We start from the raw sequence: 22,980 nt of genomic DNA on the forward strand, positions 1-22,980 counted from the left end.
ATCAACTTGAAAGTATATATGTATATACACGCGAACACTGCTGACTGCACCCACCCTGTGTACGATGAAGATGAAGCGAGCTTCCCTCAATATTCGCGGGTCCGCAAGCTCAAACGATTTTTTCTCTCAATTTTCTTTCTCACACCCTCATTGCAACAGAGATTCAGAAATTAAATGGAGAAAAAGTTCTTCATCCTCTGGGGGAGTTATTGATTCTATCCAAAGGTACGTACAGCGGATGTCGGACTATATCTGTTTTTTAATTGCAGATTGATGAAATTTTCTAGTAGAAATCACTTGGGATGAAACTTATTATGAAAGGAATAGTGGAGAACGTATGCATGCATAATATGATCATAGTTATGAGACGATGATATTGGTTCACCTGAATGCCTCTGCCGTTGACAGAATGGCTGTGTCGGAATCGGTGATCCAGAAGGTTATGTTCAATATTCTGGTGTTACGTAGCAGAATGTACGGAGCGTGGTAGTTTGGATTTACAGTATGCGGAATTGCTGTTGTACTGTTTATGTAAATGGTGTCGGATATCAACGTAGCTAGCTTTTGTTTAACTAAATGGTGTGTAGATAGATAGCGATCTTGGGGAGAAACTGTAATGGGACTAGAGATATATCGCTGCGACAGCCAACACAACATCTACTGCAAACCATGAAGACATAACTGCATTTTTATTGTTCTTGTTTAGAACTGACGTGATACAATTTTGTGTTGGGCTTTGAATTATTAGTTTTGGTTATGTTCTTCAGGGAATATTGAGACGTACAAGGGAAAATGTCGAGTTTTGTGGGTGTCGTTGTTTCTGATCCTTGGCTTCAGAGTCAATTCACTCAAGTCGAGCTGCTCACCCTCAATTCCAAAGTATGCACTGGCTAGTTGTGTTTTAGTGGTGTTGTTTCTTGTGTTTTTAAATATAATGAGGTCACTGTTTTCATTCCTACAGTTTATCTCAACAAGGAAGCAGTATGGGAAGGTTACATTGGAAGTTTTACCACCAGTGATGGTTAAGCTGAAGGCTATTGCAGAGACCTTGACACAGGATGAAATCAAGGACATCTTAAGTGAGTCTTCTTCTGATTTGGGCGATGAAATCAATTTTGAATCCTTCCTTCGGGTACGTATTTTAGAAAGCAGCAATATACTAGTTGTATCCTAACTAACCAAAAGGTAAAGCATTTATGTAGGCATGCTGATCTTATATCTTGTTTGTTCTGTTTCACGGATGATGGATTGAATTTATGATTCAGGCATATTTGGACCTACAAGCTCGAGCCACGGCGAAAAAGGGTCATTCCAAAACTCTGTCCCCATTTCTTAAAACTTCATCTTCATTCCTCAAAGCTCCAACAACTACTCTTCGTCATACAATCAGTGAATCGGAGAAGTCCTCTTACGTTAGCCACATCAATAGCTATCTCAAAGAAGATCTATTCCTGAAGAAATATCTTCCAATTGATCCATCAACCAATGCTCTCTTTGACCTTGCCAAGGATGGTGTTCTACTATGGTACTGAAAGAGGACCCACCTAGTAAATTTTCAGGAGTAGTATCTTTCCAAATGCATACGTACTTGGAGATGCACCCAAATAAGCTGACAAGAGCGGCACTTCTGATTTTTTTGACCTATTTATGCAGTAAGCTCATCAATGTGGCTGTTCCTGGTACTATTGATGAGCGAGCTATTAATACCAAGGGTGATTTAAATCCATGGGAGAGGAATGAGAACCATACGTTGTGCCTCAATTCTGCAAAAGCAATTGGATGCACTGTCGTTAATATTGGCACACAAGACCTTGTTGAAGCAAGGGTAAGCAAGCTACTGCTAATTATATTTAGGAATTTTCAGCAAATGTTACTCACTTGTGCAGTGAAATTTGATGACCATAATCTTCTCATTTATAATGCAGCCTCATCTAGTTCTTGGGTTGATTACTCAAATAGTCAAGGTAAATCAAATGATCTCATAAACATTATTGTGAATTACACAGTGGATCCAGACATTGCATATTAAATTCCATTGCTTTTAATGTATTCAGATACAACTGTTAGCCGATCTTAATTTAAAGAAGACCCCTCAACTTGTTGAGCTGGTGGAGGATAGCAAGGTAACAAGCAGACCACGAATTTTGACTTAATTAACCCATGACCTGATAGCCAAATCACGGTATTATTTTGCGTGCCTCAAAATTGTTGTTGCAAAATGTAGGATGTGGAAGAGCTTATTAGCTTATCTCCGGAGAAAGTACTGTTGAAATGGATGAATTTTCATCTGAAAAAAGCTGGATACAAGAAGTCAATTACTAATTTTTCGTCTGATTTAAAGGTAGTAAACGATTATAGGTCCGTTTTTCTTGTTATATAACTTCTTTCCTGTTCTTTGAGTATCAATCAAAGAATACCAAATGTGTGTTGACTGGCAATAGCTCATCACTTTGAGGACATATAGCGAGATTGAAATAGCCTTGTACGTGTTTGTGAATTACGCAAAATTAGTTATCCCTTGCATTGAGGGGCTCCTATCGGCTATCACTGTGTGTTAAATAAATTGTGGTACTTTCTGTCTAAGATGGTATCAGTCTCATTTTATTTGTAGGATGGAGAAGCGTATGCACACTTGCTCAATGCTCTTGCCCCAGAACTTGAGACAACCAAGGCACTGGAGGCAAAGAATCCTAATGAAAGAGCAAATTTGATACTTGAGCAAGCAGAGAAACTGGATTGTAAACGATATGTTACCCCAAAGGACATTGTTGAGGGCTCGCCAAACTTAAATCTTGCATTTGTTGCTCAATTATTTCAACACAGGTTAGACTGGAGGTTAACTAATGCTACAACGTGGAAATTTTGCTCCTTTTTTGTCTTTCCAGTTATTTTGGGTAATGTCGTTTTATTTTCAATACACCGTGTACGCTTTTGAGAACAATCCCTTCCAAGATTCAAAATTAACGACAATAATCTTTACAAATTACCTGTCTCAACAAGTATAGTGGAACTATATACAGAACGTATGGTTCAAACTTATTTTAGCATTTAGAAATGCTTGTTCCATAAAGTTCTAATTTCAGTACAAATTCCTGATCCAAATTTCATTTAACACTCTTTTATGTGCCGGGTAGTTATATCATATATGTTTAAAAATGCTGTTTTTCGTTGCTCATTTTATTTTTGTTAAAGAAATGGGCTCTCTGTGGACAACAAGAAGATTTCATATGCGGAGATGATGACAGATGATGCTCAAACTTCGCGAGAAGAGAGATGCTTTCGGCTCTGGATCAACAGCCTTGGAATTGACACATATGTCAACAACGTATTTGAGGATGTCAGGACGGGGTAACGCGTACATTTCTCTGTTAAGATGGTGGTGTTTTTGCATTTTGCATTATGGTCATTCCTCTTGCATGCAGATGGGTTCTTTTGGAAGTGCTTGACAAAATTTCTCGTGGATCTGTAAATTGGAAACAGGCTACAAAACCCCCTATTCTGATGCCCTTCAGGAAGGTTGAAAACTGCAACCAAGTAATAAGTATTGGGAAGGAATTGCGCTTCTCCCTCGTGAATGTAGCTGGAAACGATATTGTCCAGGGAAACAAGAAACTTATATTAGGTAAGGCTGCTTGAACTTGCTATGTTGTTGGAAGCTGTTGAAATTTTACAATGTCTATAACACCTTTATGAACGCCATTTCGGTGAAAATGAAGGGAATGAAACGTACAAAGACCAACTTTTTAATAGCATGCTTGGTTCTGTAAGAAAGTCACTTAGCATCACGAATATTCTCTTTTTTAGCCTTTTAACACCTGAGTTACACCTTCACAAATTAATCAGTCCTCTTTCTGCTAGCTTTTCTATGGCAGTTAATGAGATTCACTATGCTCCAATTATTAAAAAATTTGAGATCTCATTCCCAAGGGAAGGAGATTACAGATGGTGACATACTTTATTGGGCAAACGGCACAGTGAAGAAATCCGGTAGAGAATCACAAATTGACAGCTTCAAGGTAATGACAAAACATCGATCACAACAACAGCATCAGTTCATATAACACCTTTATGTAAATCTTTTTGTCATACTGGCAGGATAAAACCATTGCAAATGGGATTTTCTTTCTTGAGCTGTTAAGTGCTGTGGAGCCTAGGGTCGTTAACTGGAGCCTTGTAACAAAGGGGGAAACTGGTGAGCAAGTTTTTTTGGAACGCCCTTGTAACAGAAGGCAAAAAGGCTATACCTGATATTGTTTCATGGAACTGAAAGTGGATATCATTGCAAATGCAGACGAGGATAAGAAGTTAAATGCAACATATATAATCAGTGTTTCCCGAAAGCTTGGATGCTCCATATTTTTACTGCCTGAGGACATTATGGAGGTTAGTATATGTACTCTACAGTTTGATGTGCAATCAGTTCGTTTATTCCAAATGACAAAAACCATGCATTCCAAAATTTTATGACAAAAATAATATATTCTTGTGATATGCAGGTGAACCAGAAAATGATATTAACTTTGGCAGCAAGCATCATGTATTGGAGCCTGCAACGAAAGGTTGATGGATTTGATCACTCAAACACCACCAATGAAGGTGACAAAACTCCAGATGCATCTACAGGTGGCGATAACCAAGACATGCCGACAGGCTAACATTGGTAAATCAGCATCATCTAGTTAGGATACAACGTCTCAACGAAGCGCAGCGATTTTTTGCATCCTAAGATTGTATTAGGTATATATGTCCCAGCAGAGCAAACGGGGCAAAAAAGAGATATCCAGCAATCTTAATCATATGTTGCTACATTCTTTACCACCTTCAGAAACAGGTCAGATTTCATTACTTTCGTACAAACAATCTATGCAAAAGAGAACCAGATGCTACTCACAGTGTTATGTGAAATTTATTTGCGATACATATATCAGAAACGATATATTTGATTAAACATGAAATATAATTTGAACTTATTCTGATTTCTTTCCTACAACAAAATCTATGGTTTATTTATGAATATAATAAAAGCTTGGGAATAAGTAAAATCACATTGTATACTAACACATTTTTCGCGCTTCATGATAACCCATGATTTCTTCGAATAAGTTTAAATTTTTTTCTCGAAACATTCGAACATATTCGTAAACTATTTGAAATATAGCTCGAAAACAAGTGCTCGAATGATTCAAAATTCATTTATCAAATATATAATTATATTATATCATATCAATAAAATATTGAGGCTCACGAGCGGTTCATGAACTACCAAACAAAATAAATTAAACTCAAGTTCAGCTCGAAAAAAATTCGAACATATTTGAGTTCGATTCAATTTCGATAAACTCGAATACAAATCAAATATTATTCTAATGGACTCGAAAGACTCTCGAACGGTCTCAGTTGTTTTACAACCCAAATCTTAATAATTAAAGTTGCTGTAATTACGGAATCATCCTTAAAAAATACTTTTCTTTTTACATATCGACGTTAAAATATGAAGTTAATAATTCTATTCTATCCAACACAAAGATCGCACGCGTCATCGAGGTCAATTAGCTTTTTAAATGATGAGAAAGTATATAATAATAAAGGATAATATATTTCATATCAATAGATAACGTGACATATACAAAAGTGCACTTGGAATATTAGTTCTTTAGTCCGCAAGAAAGACATGATTTTCATATGAATGAATCACACGATGTTTATGACCTCCCGGCTGGTTCTTGTGTGAGGCGTTGAGTTTTCCAATCCATTGGCGAAATACTCGCAATAATACTATCACACTAAGATACTGAAAGAACATGCTTTCGATAAAACTATACGTCACGTCAAACACCATGTAATATAAATAACTTTTTAAATTTATCATTTTTTAATGAAAATTAAATTCCATTAATTGAGGTAAAAAATAGTATTGGTACAATTACACGCATACCCAGGACTAATACGAAAACTTACATACAATCATCGTACCACACTACAAACACGAAGCAAGCTAGAAAATACACAATGATATTATCCTATTACATTACATCTAGCATCATAACAGCACAAGGAAGTGATCTCAGGCAAATGATTTGGATCTTCTTCACAACAGCGTCCATATCTATTTTCTCAGCTTCGAACATCACCCTATTTATTGTGTTCCAGATAACGTGAACCGTGGCAGTTAGTGCAGCACACCTGAGCTTGTTAATAGTCGACTTACCTCGATAGACAGTTCTAAATGCTTTCAAAACAGACGAAGAATTCGCCATTATCTTTTTCATGCCGAGCCATTTGTTGGATAGGCCAATTGCCGCCCAGTCTTTGAAAGGATGATTCTTGCAGCAGACTCCAGTAAGCTTGACAAACTAGTTGACTTGGGATAAAATGACTCAGTGCTACAGTTTTTAGCGAAAGCCTTTTCCATCAAAATAGTAATAAATCAATAATACCAATGACAAAGTATGGGTCTATCAGTCTATGGGAGATTTAACCCACTCACATCAAGTGGAAGGAATATTCCTGGACCACTTGGTTTTAACCATTTCTTTTTCTTTTTTAAAGAAACTTGGTTCGAACCATTTGATTTCACGTACAACCGATTTTTATCATGTGTTCCAAGGGAAAGTTTGGAATTTGTTTATGGACAAATTTTCAAGTTGATCATTAATTTTGATTTTATAATTTTTATCACTAAATTATATCAAATACCTTTTGCCAAAAAATTTAAATCACTTTCTTGGGTATGTTCAATTCATTAGTGAAAATTTTAACTCTTTCATTTTTGTATTTAATATTTAATATTAGAGTAGATCTACCGTGAGACGATCTCACGAATCTTTATCTGTAAGACGAGACAACTTTACCGATGTTCATAATAAAAAAGTAATATTTTTTCATAAATGACCAAAACAAGATATCCGTCTCACAAAATACAATCGTAAAACCGTTTCACATAGATTTTTGCCTTAAAAATTAAAATTAACATGCTTCTAATTTGTTACATACTCAAATGAAAAAAAATAACTCGAAATAATATTAGATTTTTCACTTCTTGGATCTTTCGAGATAAATTTTTTAATCAAATGGGGATTTGTTGGATAAAAAGGAGTGGTCGAATTTCTTTTTCGTCGAGAAGAGTGGTTGAATTTTTGAATAGAAAATAATAATTACTAATAAGTAGGTTTGTTTTTCCCAAATTATTATCTATATTCATCCTTGAAAATAATTACAACCAGGTAGTGACAAAACCAAGGCAAGAAATGCACTATTAACTCTATAAAATCCATGATATACCAATACAAATATGTCATAGGAAAACCAAAGATTGATGGGATGTAACCCAAAAACCAAAGAGAAACAAAGGCAAAAAAAAAAAAAAAAATTAGCACCCTAAATATGTACCGAATGTGTGAATGTAAGTCTCTGTCATCAGAGAAGTATTTCATCGAAGAGGTTGTGTGCATGACCAGAGAGTCACATCAATAAGGCGCATCGCATGCTGTCTCTGACTATGAGATGATTGAGCTCAGACGCCTGCGTCAGCTCCGCCGACACCCACATGGCATCGGTTGCACTTATGTGCTGGTGCTGCGAGATACAAGAAAGCAGCGCGAACGAAGCTCGTACGATGCCGCAAACGATCCCAGAAAGTATGCCATGGCTCCAACGCGATCTTGATGGTCTTCCGCCAATCCCACCGCCCAAGAAGCTCTCGTCAACCACGCGGGAAGTTTTCTTCATGTTGGGAGAAGTTTCTTGAAATGTACCGCCACTAGTAAGAATGAAAGTAAACTAAATCCGGGGCAGAGGGAATGATTTAAAGGAGAGGGATGTGATAGTGGTAAGAAAGTGGTGGGATTGATAGTGCTTGTGCTTATCAACATCCTGCCTAATTGATTGATGGGTGGATTAGCTTTATATGGACCATGTTTCTTGATTTTTGTTTGGTCTGGGTCCTTATTTTAATTAAGGTAAAAATTTACGTGAGCTTCATATTTTGTGGGGCGGATATCTTATTTGGTTATCTATTAAAAAATATTATTTTTTATTATAAATATCGGTATAATTAACCGATCTCATAGATAAAGATTCAGCATCTCACAAGAAACCTACTCTTTAATTAAATTGGAATCTTTTTTGATACAAAAAGTATTGTCTTTTACTTATTTCTTTCCCACAAAATGATACCAACATCTAGCCCAATTGACCAATACTTTGTTTATTCGGTATCGAAATCTCTTGATGTTTCAAAGTGTGTGTTCAAATAAATCTCATTTATACGAATGATTAAAAATTAAACATATCAAACAATATGTATAAACAAAATAGAATAAAGGCAAAAACTTATGTGAGACGGTCTCACGGGTATTATTTGTGAGACGGATCTCTTATTTGGGTCACCCATAAAAGAGTATTACTTTTTATGCTAAGAGTATTAATTTTTATTGTGAATATGGGTATATTTGACCCGTCTCACAGATTATGATCCGTGAGACGGTCTCACATGAGACTCACTCTAGAATAAATTACATATAATAATTTTATACATTTTTGTTTGGATTATATATCATTGACCAAATATATAACTAGTTAGTAAATTAGTGAATTGGATTAAATAAGTATGATATTCATAGCTGCGAAACCTTTTTCCTTTCATATCCTTGGTGTAAATCAACAAAATTGAGATAACAAGCGTACGTAAATCTGAAACATTCTAAAATCTATACCCCTCTTCCAGTACACGAGGTATTGGTTAGACACAAAAAAAAAAAAATCTAATAAATTAAACTAACTTAAGCCGATTGTGCCGGAGCAGCACACAAGGGTGGGTTCTGTTTCCCGGTGAGCTTAGGCTTGATGTTGCCACATTTGGTGGTGATGGGGCCAAGTTTCCCGTCGTATTTGAGATCTATGTCGCCGATCTCGACGTTTTCACAAGGCTTAGTGCCACTACAAACAAGTGTCACGGCCACTGGATCGTTGCTCGTCCCCCTGATGTTGTTCAATTTAACGTTGCTGATCTTGACCAGCGAAGGTGTCTATACAAAGCAAAACGGGGGAAAAATATGGTTCAAGTGTCACTTTGTCAAAATTGCATTCAAGGGAGAGCAGGGGACGCTTTTGTTTTTAAAATAACATGTCAAACAAAAAATTTCAATTCTTACGAGAAAATCCGAAAGATTATCTCACAAGATTCCTACGTCATTTTAAAATTGAATATGTTACATTACATATAACATAGAATAGTTAAAAAAGGGAAGCTTACTTACGTCGAGCTTGCATTGGTTATATGGGCAGTATTCTTGATCAATGACAATAGGATAGGTAACATTGTCCATGATGAGGTCTTCAAACTGCAGATTTGTCACTTGCAAACGGGCTGGAGCCGAGGGCCATGTTTTGATCCTGACCCCATTCATTGTGCTGAGGAAGGTGCAGTTCTTGACATAGATCCCGACCACGTCCTTCTCGGTTTCGGACTTGCCTAGGCTGCCTACGCTAACACCATGTCCCGGCCCACAAACGACGTTCTCCACGTGGACTTCCTCGGTCCCGTCCCCGATGGAGACACAATCATCTCCAGTTCTTATGGTCGAGTCTTTGACGTTGATCAATTTGGAACGAGCTATGTGGATGCCGTCGGTGTTCGGACTCTCGCCAGGTGCGGAGATCGTGAAACGGATGAAGGTGACGTTTTGGGCCCCGATCACGTTCACATGAAAGTTCTTGCTGTCCTTGGTTGTCACGTCGCGGATGATCGAGTTAGTAATGAAATTGAAACTCAGATTCTGCATGTGTGGATTCATTTAAGATGACTGATCAATTTCTTGAAACCAAACATAAGCACATATACCATCTTACTCCAAACACGTTTTAAAACCACAATTTCTTGAAAGTAAGATAATAATATAAGATGACACAACATTGCATAACAAATGTTTGAATCAACTCATACACAGTTAGCTTTTAAGTTTAGACTCGACTTACCAATGGCAATTTAACACATTTCTGGTTCTTGTCACAATCGTTTCTCTTCCAAGCTTCTTGCCCTTGGCCGTCGAAAACGCCGCCACCGGACACGGTCAGATAATCGACGTAATTGATAGTAACCCATTCTCCTTGTTTGTTAGGCATTTGGTTGGGATCTGTAGGAGCTTTCAAATCACCTTGAACTTGAAGCTCAATGGGAGATTTATTAGGTCCTACCAATTTCACTTGGGTCAATTGCCATGTCCCTTTTGGAATAACAACTGTGCTTGGGGTTGTTGATGCACACGCCTCCTTCCATGCCTTCAATAAAGCCTACAAGAAAACCAAATATATTATTTAAATAGAAATCTTGATTTTCTACAAAATAGTTAATTAATCTCTATTTTTTTTATCAAATTTTTTTAAATCAGTTGGCATATATGTTTACCTCACTGATATCTGCATTGGGTTTTGCACCATACTTGGTGATATCAAAAAGTTGGGATTGCACTTTGGCAATACAAGCCAAGAATGCCAAAATGAAGAGAATTTTGCTTATAAAAGTGAAAGCCATTAATATTGTCTGATAGAAATATTTGTATTTTAATTAAAATGGTATTCTTTGTATTGATGCGATTTATAGTGTAAAAAGGGGAAAGTTGAGTGGCACAAAACATGTCCTACCAATCCTTCTATTCCTTTCCAGGACCATACGTAGGAGTGTAGGAAGGTATGGTTTCTTGGTTTGATTTTCAGTTGCCAAGAAAATAGCATCAGACAACTCCGGCACATAACGCCACAGTATTACTAATTATTATTATTTTTTTAAAAAAAAAACACGAAGTAATAAGAAAATAATATAAATATTTGACTATTTCAGCATTTCTTCACCACATGCTTGAGATTTTTAGTGAAGAAAATTGAATTTTTTCAGTAATCATAACCGATTTGAAATTTTGGTAATTTCTGTATTATAAGATCTCTTGGGGGTTTGTGTGTACTATTTGACAGAGATATCTCAACAATTTATATCCCTCTCAACAATTTATATAAGAGTCAAGATTGATTTTAAATAAACACAAAGATACAGGCAAATATTTATACTGATAAACTTTGTATAGTTTGATTTCATTTTTTAAAATGTAAAAAAGAACGACACAATTCATATTTTTCAATTTGAACAACATTGATATTTACCGGAGTAGGTATTGATTGAATAATGCAAGACAATTATATTGTGATATTATCGTAAATTTGTTCAACACTAATATTAAATTGCATAATATATTCTTTACACACTTACATTACATGGCGCATATATGCATAAAAATGCAAAGATTCATATACTGTTGCATGAATTTATTCTTATATGTGAGCCTGTATGTAGATGTGTGTGTATATTGGTGCAATCCTATCTTAATATCAGATAAAATCCAAGGAACGACATAATGTGAGTGCATTAAAAATTGGATCTTTACAATATTTCTCATAAGATCAACACGGGAATCTAAAACTTCTGCAGCTCTGTGTTTAGCCAAAGTGATTTATGGATATCAGAATATTAAGTGAGAGTACATATTTTACTCAAAAATTAAAGTATTTTTGTGGGTTAGGAACGAGTGACGGCACTACCGATTAGCTGATGCAGTTCCTTATTCTGGGATTCTGTAATCCGTAATTCCAAGGTAACCTGTGCAACATACAATGAGGGTATCAACACCCAAAATTCGAGTATTCATTCAACGTATAAGCTATAATTCTATTTGCTAACTGCAACCGAGCTTTATATATTTTACTCTCGATAATTAAAAATGAACTCTCTGTAAAGTGCTTTGAAAGAAGGGTGTGGGCATATGGATGCTCTTTAATGCAGTAAATTCACTTAGGAAGCCTCACTAGTAAAGTTGGCTAGTATTTTGATCATGCAAGCAAACCAAAAAAATGGAATAAAAATGAACTTTCACAAGTTTAAGGAAAAAAGTAATTTACATCATGCGATCATTGTTCTGCCTTGCCACGAAATCCATTAATCAATTAAAATAATGACATATCAAAGACGACTAATACAAGAAGAAACATAGAAATATAAGTGAAAAATAGTTCATTGTTGTGATGATGGATTGCAGAATCATAACTAATGAATTTGTGTTTTGGCTTAAATGAGTAACATATGACAAAACTAGTACAGTCGCACCATTCAAAAATTTCTCAAGATGAAGATAAAATTTCAGTGCTCACCTCTTTGAAAATCTCACTATATGAAGTCTTCTTGAATTCCTAGGGAAGAATGAAATGTTGCGTTAACCAGCCATACATTTACAAGTTAACAAAAATTTTGTATATCTGACTAGACAATATGATATGAGCTGTAAAATAAGATAAAAAGAAGTAAATTTTCCAAAAGTTCATTATGCTGCAATTCAACTTGAAGTCTTCTAGTTGGCGTAAGCCTGAGTGCACCTGTGAGTATGAGCTTGAATTTTAATTGAGAGAGAGACTCACCAATTTCTGAAATAGATTAAGAGAAGCATCATTTGATTCTCCGATCTTTGCACGAAAGATGAGAATGCCAAAATTTTTAACTGCAAATTCCATCATAAGCAGGACTGACTCCTTCGCAAGTCCTTTGCCACGACTGGAAGAGAATGCAAATGAATGATGTATAATATTCATTATAAATTATTTCAAATTTACAAAGAGAGTAATTGCAGAGAGAGATGGGGAAAGAGGAATGGAGAGTAAATAAAGTTGACATTAAGAATAACAGCAAACATTTGCTGAAAATTAAGGTGAACTGATCTTAATTCTTCTGTTGTCCAAGTGAACATATTTTCTCATCATTGATTACATTCAGTTTTAAAGTTATGAAGATGTGTCCACTCAAATTCTAAACTTTTAACTTTGTTCATATTTCTCATGACTGGGAGCACTTAACTTTTCACTTTTACGGTTATGAAGAATTTCCAATTTCTTAAAGTATTAAGCTCTACCAAAATTCAACCTCGGAATCAAGCTTTATGCCTTTGAAGGAATCTCAACACCTATGAGTCTGTGACCCTTCTTTTTTCTTTCATAATCCACCTTTCTTCTTTAACCAAACTAAAGGCATATCAATTTCCTACGGAAAGAGATGCATAAATATCCACTTTAAGAGAATTGTTTCCGTGAGTTATTCATAAACACTTATATTCAATTATCATTGTCGCGGACTTGGTCAAAGTCTTGAAAACGGTGTAAAAAACAGAAGCTGGAGACTTATTGATTTGTAAAATGTAAAATAAATGAAGAAAATAGTTATACCTTTTACTTTCAGCAATCATTATTTCTATTTCCGCTATGTGAGAATCATCCAAGTCATTCATAAATATATTTACATCACCAACCATGGCTGAAAAAAGCACTGTGGAAAGTAAGTATGCACGAGGAAAGAACCAAGGAAAATTATAAAGCACCTTCACCTATCAATATCAGATTTGAAATCGTTCTATATTCATTTTCCTACAGTCATGCAATACCATTGTTTTTGTCTTTGCTCTATAACATGCAGCGAACACAGTTAAACAACAAATAATACAAGGTCTATACAATATCATCATCATCATACTAGCGCCACAGATAGCACAACTTAAATAACAATTAGCTAGAAGGTACCATACTTAAATAATAATTAGCTAGTAGGTACTATCCAATACGAATCGATCCCTGAAACTTTAGCTGCATTAAAATAATATTTGCATCAACTTCTTAAAGATCTAGGGCAATTACAAAATTTAAAAAATACCATATATATTAGTAAAATGACCTTGTGTATAGGGTTGTCCATGAATGAAATCTCCAACAATTAAGTCTTTGTCCAGCACTATGAAGGTGTGTTCTGCAATCAAAACCCCATTACCAAAAACTCATAATCTTTTCCACCTATTCTTCTCATAATTCCAAAAAAAATAAAAAATTAGACGCAGCAATTACATTAAAAATCAGGCAACAATAAAATATCTATGAATACAAATTATTATATTGAAGAGTGAAATGTTACTCTACTTAAGGTATCTTGGCTCCAGGAAAGCTGCATTTCATATTCTTGGTCTAGCGTGAGAGGTTCAGATGCTGTGGCTTGAAGGATGCCGGGGTCTTGCATCCACGCATGGTACCTGGGCACATGCTCTTTCATGTATGGTACCAAAATCACTCTTTCTCCAACCAAGCTCAGCTTCATTTTCTCTTTTCTGTTAGAAATCACCCACCAGAAGATAAGAATAAACTTTTAACTTTGTGATTGGATAATTGGAATCTGAACTGTTGAAACTGTGTTCAAATTTAAGGATTACTGATAAGTGATAATTGTTGGAAACAGTTTAAACCCAAGAAATAGCTCCAACTGAAAAAAAATAATCGGTTAATTTGAGTGGGGCATTTGATCGAACAGTTGGTATACATGGCGATTAGCACTGAATGAATACAGTCACCGTAAACAACGGAACAAGAGAAAAAGCGGTCTACGTGGTCCCTCATACCACCTTATGCTGCCCATCCATCAAGTCAAAAGCAGTTCAAATCTCGAGACGAGTTTTAGTTTTTTGTTCAAATTCCTGAAACTATTAATAACATATATCATTTTTCTAAACAACCTATTATTAATTTATTTGTGTTTTGTTTCAATAAACAACTTCTGTTAGTCAACCAAACAATCCATGGTAACATAAAAACAAGATCAACATTACAAATACGAGATTGAACTTGTCCAATTAGATGCCCGAGCGAGCATGCCAACAAAAGACGCGATTAATGCTTTTGATTGTAAATGCCATTAACCACATTGGTTCCGTCCATTTGGAGAGAGTAAATATTCATTTGTTGATGAGTATCGGGCTGTTTTGTTTTGTAACTCTGGTCAAATATTTTTTTTAAAAAAATAACCTCCATGCAGTGTATTTGTTCACTACAGAAGGTCATTTTAAAAAAAAAATGTGGACCAAGTCTATTTCCCCAAATATCCCTGAGTCAAACTAACCGGACGGACCTGCTCATCTAAGATCTGAGTTCGTTTAAATTGTCTCACAGATCGTATTTTGTGAGACAGATCTCTTATTTGCGTCGTCTATGAAAAAATATTAATTTTTATGCTAAGAGTATTATTTTTTAATGTGAATATCGTAGAATTGATACAATACATTCAATTCCATGAAACGGTCTTAAATGATACCCACTCAAACCATAGTTAAGACGCCCAACATACTCAAATCAATTTTGTTTCAAGACTTTCTGTTAATAAAAAAGTATTATTTTTAAATCAAATAATAAATTGTCCCGGACGCGACGGGTGTATTATTGATTTATTGTGCGCTGCAAGCTTCATAAACACACATTTAATGTTCCCTCCAATTTCCAAACAATTAAATCCCTCCAAATTTTCAATCTTCTCTCTTTAAAATAAACCACTAAGCACGCTTTAATTTCAATTTCATCATTATCGTCTACCATGTCTCCGCCTCGGCTATCCTCCTCCAATGGAGTTGATCTGCTTATGGGATCTGATCTTCGTCGCCCGGGTGAGGTCCATGTGATTCTCGGACCCATGTTTGCCGGCAAAACCACTGCCCTACTCCGCCGTGTCATGGCTGAAGCGAACAACGGCAGGTCCTTCTCATTCGCTGTAAATTTGTCTCAATTGCTTGGATTTTTTTAATCGTTATGCAGATTTTATCATGTATCGAGTAATTCATGAACTGTAGAAGCGTGACGATTATCAAATCTAGCAAGGATAACCGCTATGCAGCTGATGCAGTGGTGACGCACGATGGAACGAAGTTCCCTTGCTGGGCGTTGTCCGATCTTTCGTCCTTTAAGCTTAGATTTGGTGCGGATGCCTATGATAAAGTAAAATCTTTTTGAGACCCTTTTACATTCTACATCAACTCACATTTTCATTTGTCATCAATATTCAATTGTTCTTGTTATTTCTTGAGATCAGTTTGGAGTATACATTATTCGTGACAAAAAGATTTGTAATGCGTGGATGTGTAGAGCGATTGATGACGGGTTTGGTGCACGTTTAAGTTTAGCTTTTGACTTTGGATGTTCTGGAGTTGGGTGTCATTGGCAGGATTTAGAAGTGCTGCTTTGCAAGATATCGAAACTTGGAAGGCAGTGCCATGGCAGATTTCACTAAATTGATATTTTTCATCTTTCCTGTTATTTAATTGTGGAACTAAATTGAGGAGTGGGTTTTATCTTGAGGCAGAGCTTGTCTTTTGAAATTTTCATTTTTTGAGCATTTCTATAGTTCTTTTGTCATGGTTTCAATCTGAATACCTATTTCGATCCTTTGCTTTTACGTTTGTAATTGGTAGTCATCTTTTCCAGTTGGATGTGATTGGTATCGATGAAGCTCAGTTTTTCGGTGATCTCTACACTTTCTGCATCGAGGCAGCTGATCTTGATGGAAAAAGTGTAGTGGTAGCTGGCCTTGATGGTGATTACTTAAGGTATTGCTTCTCTTACTCCACATGCCTTGGTGTTTTGAAAAATGGAAGAACTTGCACAAAATGGAGTGGACTAATTCCCCACACGCGGCTAGTTCTAAGTAACAAAACTCGTTATTTGTGCTCACAGGAAGAGTTTTGGTTCAGTTCTTGATATAATTCCACTTGCGGATACCGTGACAAAACTAACAGCCAGATGCGAAGTATGCGGTAAACGTGCATTTTTCACCTTGAGGAAGACAAATGCCACCGAGACAGAACTCGTGGGCGGTGCAGACATTTACATGCCCGTTTGTCGCCTACACTACGGTACCAACGGGCACACTTTTAACATGGAAGCTGCTGCAAGAACAGTTGTCGGAACTTCGATGGTTGGCAGTTCTTTGAATTTGGAGGCGGATGCAGTTGTGTAGTAGCATGCTCGTGGCTTATTAAAATATACAAAGTGGATATTTACTTGTTGAAAATCATGTGTTGATCTTTGAATGATCTGGTGTACCTAACCTGCTGCCCTCATTGTTTATATATTTATGATATTGATGTTTATCACTATTATTGTCCTTTTTGTGTATTATTGTCCTCGTTTCGAAGCATCATAATTATTTTCTTCTTTTCAAGATTCCTAAGAAGAGGAAACAATCCACGTGCGACCCATTGGAATACCTGTTATTTGTCATTGTTGTTAGGCAAATATCGAAAAAATTGCCTTTTTATTTAACTACATGATAACCTGTCTCTAAACAAAATTTATTTTTGTTTTACCTTCGTTTTATGAGGTCGAAGATGCCGGCATCTGCATCTTGTTTCTAGCGTTATAGCTAATCAAAAAACTTTTGAAAGTATTCTGTAATATTTTATAGAAAAAAATATTGAGTAAAAAGAATGGAATGTTTTTTATATATAAAGACATCAAATTATTTTTGTTGAAGTTTTTCAGCACTCGCATAAAATTTCTATCGGTTTTAAAAAACCATGCTTATTTTACTTGAGTATCAGGAATTTGGTCCTTAATAAATAGTATTATAAATATTTTACTAATATTTTGAGAAAAAATAAAAGGATTATCTCACATTTAATCAAATTAATCAATCAAATTAAATATTATATTAACTATCATTTTTATATATTTTAATATATTACTTATTTTCATATTATTTATCTATCACGAACCAACCGGTACTAATTATTATAAAAGGATGAAAATTTAAATTTCCAAATAAAATTTATCTAGTCCATTTACCTCCTCTTATAATTGATCCTCATTCCTCATCTAGATTATATATATAAAATTGGACAAATTTAATATATCGCCACACTATAAATACATAACTAGCGAAAGTTCCCAGTATTTATCTACACACACAACAAAAGTCAAAAAAGAAACATGGAGAAGATTACCCACAAGAACTTGAAGGTAAACGGCATTAACATGCACGTGGCGGAGATCGGCGACGGCCCGGCCACGGTGCTCTTTCTCCACGGCTTCCCGGAACTCTGGTACTCGTGGCGCCACCAAATGCTCGACCTCTCCGCCAGGGGTTACCGTTCCATTGCTCCCGATCTGCGTGGCTACGGAGACACGGACGCGCCGCCGTCCTCCGAGAGCTACACGGTGCTCCATATCATCGGAGACCTGGTGGCGCTGCTGAATGAGTTGAGGTTGGAGCAGGTGTTCCTGGTGGGGCACGACTGGGGCGCCATCGTGGCGTGGTGGTTCTGTTTGCTGAGGCCAGACATGATCAAGGCCTTGGTGAACACGAGCGTGGTGTTTCGGCCCAGACATCCGACGCTGAAACCCATCCAGGGTTACAGAGCAGTGCTCGGGGACGGATTCTACATGTGCAGATTCCAGGTTATCAATTTCACTGTTAAAACAAATATTTAATTATATCATCCATCAAAAATTTCGGATCCACAAAACTCGTTACGTCCCCATTAATTACGACTTTAAAAAACGTGCATCATTCAAAATAGTTTAAGAAATATAAAATAAGAAATTTGTTTCTAAATTTATTTTTTCAATATTTTTTTTAATACTAACAAGTCAAGTTTTTTTTTTTTTTTACTTTTTTGTGTAAAAAAAACAAATAAGTTTGTTTATTTGGGACTCGTTGAAATTATTTTAATCGAGTATCAATCCATTTTCAACCGTCTTATATTTTTTATTAACTTAAAAAGTAATTTATTCAATGTGGTAATAAATTCTCAATTACGATGAGGGTAGGTTGAACCGAATTAACCTATTATTTAATACTGTACTGGCACTTGTTTCTTGAATTTTTTATTTTTATTTTTTGAAATGTGTACAAAACTTTTATAAATTTTTGAATTATTTTACATCCAAAATAACAGTATATTGATGTAAGAAAAGCGAAACCTTTGATTTATTATAGGAACCTGGAAAAGCAGAAGCTGCATTTGCATCAGTGGAAACCACAACAGTGTTTAAAATATTTCTATCCTCGAGGGATCCAAATCCTCCATGCGTCCCTCCAGAAGTAGGGTTGGATGCATTGTTTCAGCAATCCCCGCCGACCCTTCCGCCGTGGCTTACCGAGGAGGATATCGAATATTACGCCTCCAAGTTCCGTAAATCCGGCTTTACCGGTGGCTTGAACTACTACCGAGCCATGGATTTGTAAGTTTTTTGTATGCTAAGGTGGCATGGTTTACAACTGCATCTTTAATTTTTCACCGGGTTGCACATGAAATCACTCGAGAACCCGACTTATTAGAGTTTCAAACAAATAAATGGTTAGGCAAGTTTGAATTACCCATGTGCTTGAATTTGACTTGTTAAGTTGCTCGAGTTTGGTCTTGAGTCGAGCTTTGATCAAGGTTCACGAGTAGCTTGTTTCGATCGCACATCCAATGTTGTAAACCAATATATGCATGTGTACCCTACTTGTAAAAAATGCATTGATCTTATTAAATATGTGTCGTTTCGAAGTTACAAGGTAAACTTCTCTGACCCAAATTAAATCCCTTGCTTGACGCATAATTTTCTATACAATTATACATTTCTTCATGAATTTTTGAATTTATTTAACTGACCTGCGAAACTGAAAATCGATTATCGAGTATTAATTTACAGGAGTTGGGAGCTGACGGCAGCCTGGACAGGATCACAGATAAAGGTCCCGGTTAGGTTCATCGTAGGCGACATGGACCTGACCTACAATTTTCCAAGTGCTCGAGAATACATACACGAAGGTGGCCTCAAGAAACACGTCCCTCTTTTAGAAAAAGTCATAGTGATGGAAGGAGTGGCACATTTTCTCAACCAAGAAAAGCCCCATGAAGTTAGCCAACACATCTATGAGTTCATTAACAACTTCTAGTACTACACATATTTCTAATAATTTTACGTTATATTTCGGGCTATAAAGTTTAGGTTCTTTGAAAAAAATAATTATTTTACACGTACAATTCATTCTCAGAATGTGTGTGAGGTACGATGTAATTGTATTTGTTTCGCACTACTTTGGATAAATGATATGCGTCCATTATTAGCTTTGAAATTTTGTGGAAACGAAATATGCCATTCATTCACGTACAAGAATGAGTCATCTCCTATGTTGACGTGACGTTACATATTTCAGCTCTATGTTGAAATTATATCAAATGTTACATCTCTGTCACATCGAAGAAAAAAAGATTAAAATTACAATAACAAAAACAAAAAAAGGGACTATAATTAAAATTTAACAAGATAGGAGAACAAAATCTCAAATAGAAAATGTTTACGCAAAAAAGTTTTTTTTTTTTTTAAAGAACCCTTCGTTCACTTATATAACTTAGTCGATAGTGGAGCGATTTGAAATGGAGATTAGGGAAGGAAAATACTTGTTGGCCGTCAATAATATATTATCTTTAAGAAATTCGAATTTGTAGAACCTCGTTATCATAATTCATAAAGTGCATATTAGCGTGTGACGATGAAAATGGTAAACAAATCTCCTCACAATATATTCTCAATCATAGGAATGGATAAAGGTTCTTATAGAAGGAGATTACATGCATAATTTAAGGCTACATTGTGAATGTAACTGCCAAATTATTAACGAAAAGAGTACCATAATACCATAAAACCGGGACTTAATTTAGTAAAGTAAATTAATTAAGCGTTGATCAACGAATTTTCAGTGGAGATAATGATGTTTTGGTTGAATAGAGGATTTTCATTTATTACTTATAAATGAACAAGAAAAAAGACCAAAAAATTTAGAGGAATGGAAAAATTTTGGGTTGAATATATAGAGTATTACAATTGTTCATTGTCCCGATTATCGAATTAATGTATTGAAAATTCGGGGCAAGTGTTAAGGGTAACTGAATATTCTTAAATGAATTATCGATTAATATTGATTAATGCATTCATCATTTTCATTTAATGCAAATCTAGAAGTTTTGGCTGAATTTAACTATATATATACATGGTTCGAATTTCTTCTTGGTCATCATCGATTATAGAAAGCTTTATAGCAAGTCACAACACAAATTCTTGGTTAGATAAAGCAACAATTGAGAGATTTTATATTTATATATATACATATACATGGATTCAACTAAGGCTAATTTCCTTTTTTGGGCTCTTGTTACATTTTCTTCACTTAATTATGTGCATTGCCAAGGCAAGATCTTCAGTGTTGCAAATTATGGTGCAATTGCCGATGGAAAGACCGATACCACCCAGGTATTTGTTTAACAAATTTTCCTTGTTTTCTTGAAAAGTGCTGCTTAAATATAAACATGACGCAACCGTCTAATGTTTGATTCAAGTTTTATAAAATGATTAGTTACATGCATATATAATTATTTTATTCAATTATATGCATGATTTATCGAGTCAAGCGATGCTAGAATATTTGGAACTAGTTAGTATATCTAATACGATTCTTGGTGCATGCAGGCGTTATTGAAATCTTGGAAGGGAGCATGTGCAACTAAAGGAGGCACAGTCTCTGTCCCCGAGGGTACACACTCAGTGGGTGACATAACTTTTGAAGGGCCATGCAACGGGGAAACTCACTTTCTTTTGGAGGGAACACTGGTTGCTTCTAAAAGCCATTCATCTAATCAAGATTGTTGGATCGCATTTCATAATATCGATGGCTTCTTGTTATATGGAAACGGTACTTTTAACGGCCAAGGTGAATCGTCTTGGGGACGACATGGTCACGGCCCTGCAGTGAAGTCGAGTCGTCGTAAAACAGTGAGCCTGTTTATGCTTGAAAGATGCATATATATAGATGTATTCTATAATATTTGATGTTACATTTGAAATGAAATTCATCCCCTGTAAATTGTAATCTATAAACTATTCAACAAATTTCTTGGCATGATGGATACCATGTTATGCTGCAGTCTGTAAAGCTTCGAATCTATAACGGCGTCATCAGAAACATCCACTCAATCGACAGCGAGATGTTCCATTTCCACGTCCACGATTCCGACAACCTACTGTTCCAGAACATACACATCACGGCTCCAGGAGACAGCCCGAACACCGACGGGATCCACATCGGGAACTCCAACAACGTGAGAATCGAAAAGGCCAGCATAGCCACCGGGGACGACTGCGTGTCCATCGGCTCCGGGAATACAAATATCAGTGTTTCGGGCGTCGTGTGTGGTCCGGGGCACGGCATCAGCATCGGAAGCCTAGGAAAGTACGAGAATGAGAAGGACGTGAGCGGGATCATCGTAAGAGACTGCACATTTAGAGATACAGACAATGGCGTCAGAATCAAAACATGGGCACCTTCGAAATCGGCTGCCAGTCTCTCAGATGTTCGGTTCATCAACATCCGAGTCGAGAACACCAAGAACCCGATCCTCATCGATCAATATTATTGTTCCAACTCCCCTTGCAAACACAGCGTATATATATATATATATACAGACACATGCATATATATATATATGTATATATATAAATTTAAGAGAATCTTGATTGATTTTGTCTCTTTTTACTTACAGGGTGAATCGAGCATAAAGATCAAAGATGTGAAATTCATAGGCGTGAAGGGGAAGTCGGCTTCGGAAGTTGGAGTGAATGTGCAGTGCAGCAACAGTCATCCATGCGAGGATATCGAGTTCAGAGGGCTGGACTTGACTATGGCTGGCTCAGGTGCACCCACCACTGCCTTGTGCTCTAATGCCGATGGAGTGTTTCTTGGACCTCGTCAAGTTCCTTCCAAATGTTCTCGAGATTCTATTTTTAATTTTTAGATAATTATTATTAGTGTAGTCATTATGTGTAGTTTTGTTTTTATTAGTAATAATTAATGGTTTGAGCTTTCCTTTGGATCTTGCAACAAATTATTACTAAGTCGCACTACAAAAACTTGTGTGAGACAGTATCACGAGTCGTATTTTGTGATACTGATATCTTATTTGGGTCATTCATGAAAAATTATTATTTTATGCTAAGAATATTACTTTTCATTGTAAACATCGGTAAACTTGACTCGTCTCATAGATAAAGATTCGTGAAACCGTCTCACAAATGATATACTCAAGTCATACCTATGAAACG

General features: G+C 35.9%; 6 protein-coding genes and 1 long non-coding RNA gene across 11 annotated transcripts; 4 read left to right on the plus strand and 3 right to left on the minus strand.

Moving 5' to 3' along the window:
- Window positions 1-46: 46 nt before the first annotated feature.
- On the plus strand, window positions 47-5,714 carry LOC140809845 (fimbrin-5-like). The gene is made up of 15 exons (XM_073167601.1): window positions 47-225; window positions 768-879; window positions 962-1,132; window positions 1,266-1,525; window positions 1,654-1,825; window positions 1,926-1,964; window positions 2,055-2,123; window positions 2,225-2,341; window positions 2,612-2,823; window positions 3,193-3,348; window positions 3,423-3,622; window positions 3,859-4,016; window positions 4,096-4,192; window positions 4,292-4,383; window positions 4,497-5,714. Exons 2-15 carry the CDS (start codon window positions 793-795, stop codon window positions 4,653-4,655), a joined length of 1,989 nt encoding a protein of 662 aa, XP_073023702.1. The 5' UTR covers window positions 47-225; window positions 768-792; the 3' UTR covers window positions 4,656-5,714.
- LOC140809846 (uncharacterized) lies at window positions 4,050-5,821 on the minus strand. Its single transcript, XR_012113187.1, has 3 exons — window positions 5,710-5,821; window positions 4,245-4,366; window positions 4,050-4,170 (listed from the first exon to the last, which is right to left on the minus strand). It is a non-coding gene; the product is annotated as an uncharacterized lncRNA (long non-coding RNA).
- Window positions 5,822-8,622: 2,801 nt separating this feature from the next.
- Window positions 8,623-10,584, minus strand: LOC140810914 (polygalacturonase-like). The gene is made up of 4 exons (XM_073168837.1): window positions 10,406-10,584; window positions 9,976-10,290; window positions 9,258-9,776; window positions 8,623-9,026 (listed from the first exon to the last, which is right to left on the minus strand). Exons 1-4 carry the CDS (start codon window positions 10,529-10,531, stop codon window positions 8,781-8,783), a joined length of 1,206 nt encoding a protein of 401 aa, XP_073024938.1. The 5' UTR covers window positions 10,532-10,584; the 3' UTR covers window positions 8,623-8,780.
- An 802-nt stretch (window positions 10,585-11,386) lies between these two features.
- LOC140810798 (GCN5-related N-acetyltransferase 9-like) lies at window positions 11,387-14,791 on the minus strand. Of its 5 annotated transcripts, none has more exons than XM_073168690.1 (7): window positions 14,679-14,791; window positions 13,999-14,183; window positions 13,739-13,831; window positions 13,258-13,345; window positions 12,460-12,592; window positions 12,196-12,234; window positions 11,387-11,647 (listed from the first exon to the last, which is right to left on the minus strand). In XM_073168690.1, exons 1-7 carry the CDS (start codon window positions 14,720-14,722, stop codon window positions 11,567-11,569), a joined length of 663 nt encoding a protein of 220 aa, XP_073024791.1. In that variant the 5' UTR covers window positions 14,723-14,791; the 3' UTR covers window positions 11,387-11,566. The 5 variants fall into 5 exon arrangements, with proteins under 5 accessions (XP_073024791.1, XP_073024789.1, XP_073024788.1 ...); XM_073168688.1 differs by lacking the exon at window positions 14,679-14,791 and adding an exon at window positions 14,424-14,660; XM_073168687.1 differs by lacking the exon at window positions 14,679-14,791 and adding an exon at window positions 14,393-14,660.
- A 525-nt stretch (window positions 14,792-15,316) lies between these two features.
- Window positions 15,317-17,028, plus strand: LOC140809447 (thymidine kinase a-like). The gene is made up of 4 exons (XM_073167073.1): window positions 15,317-15,594; window positions 15,690-15,834; window positions 16,321-16,442; window positions 16,570-17,028. The coding sequence occupies exons 1-4, from the start codon at window positions 15,437-15,439 to the stop codon at window positions 16,850-16,852; spliced, it is 708 nt and encodes a 235-aa protein (XP_073023174.1). The 5' UTR covers window positions 15,317-15,436; the 3' UTR covers window positions 16,853-17,028.
- Window positions 17,029-17,752: 724 nt separating this feature from the next.
- LOC140810191 (epoxide hydrolase 2-like) lies at window positions 17,753-19,960 on the plus strand. Its single transcript, XM_073168059.1, has 3 exons — window positions 17,753-18,291; window positions 18,833-19,077; window positions 19,534-19,960. The coding sequence occupies exons 1-3, from the start codon at window positions 17,824-17,826 to the stop codon at window positions 19,778-19,780; spliced, it is 960 nt and encodes a 319-aa protein (XP_073024160.1). The 5' UTR covers window positions 17,753-17,823; the 3' UTR covers window positions 19,781-19,960.
- A 1,037-nt stretch (window positions 19,961-20,997) lies between these two features.
- LOC140810519 (exopolygalacturonase-like) lies at window positions 20,998-22,673 on the plus strand. Its single transcript, XM_073168357.1, has 4 exons — window positions 20,998-21,135; window positions 21,352-21,654; window positions 21,807-22,322; window positions 22,422-22,673. The coding sequence occupies exons 1-4, from the start codon at window positions 20,998-21,000 to the stop codon at window positions 22,671-22,673; spliced, it is 1,209 nt and encodes a 402-aa protein (XP_073024458.1).
- The last annotated feature ends 307 nt before the right edge of the window (window positions 22,674-22,980 follow it).

The sequence above is a fragment of the Primulina eburnea genome, chromosome 13, assembly GCF_022965805.1.
Source record: "Primulina eburnea isolate SZY01 chromosome 13, ASM2296580v1, whole genome shotgun sequence".
NCBI lineage: Eukaryota > Viridiplantae > Streptophyta > Magnoliopsida > Lamiales > Gesneriaceae > Primulina > Primulina eburnea.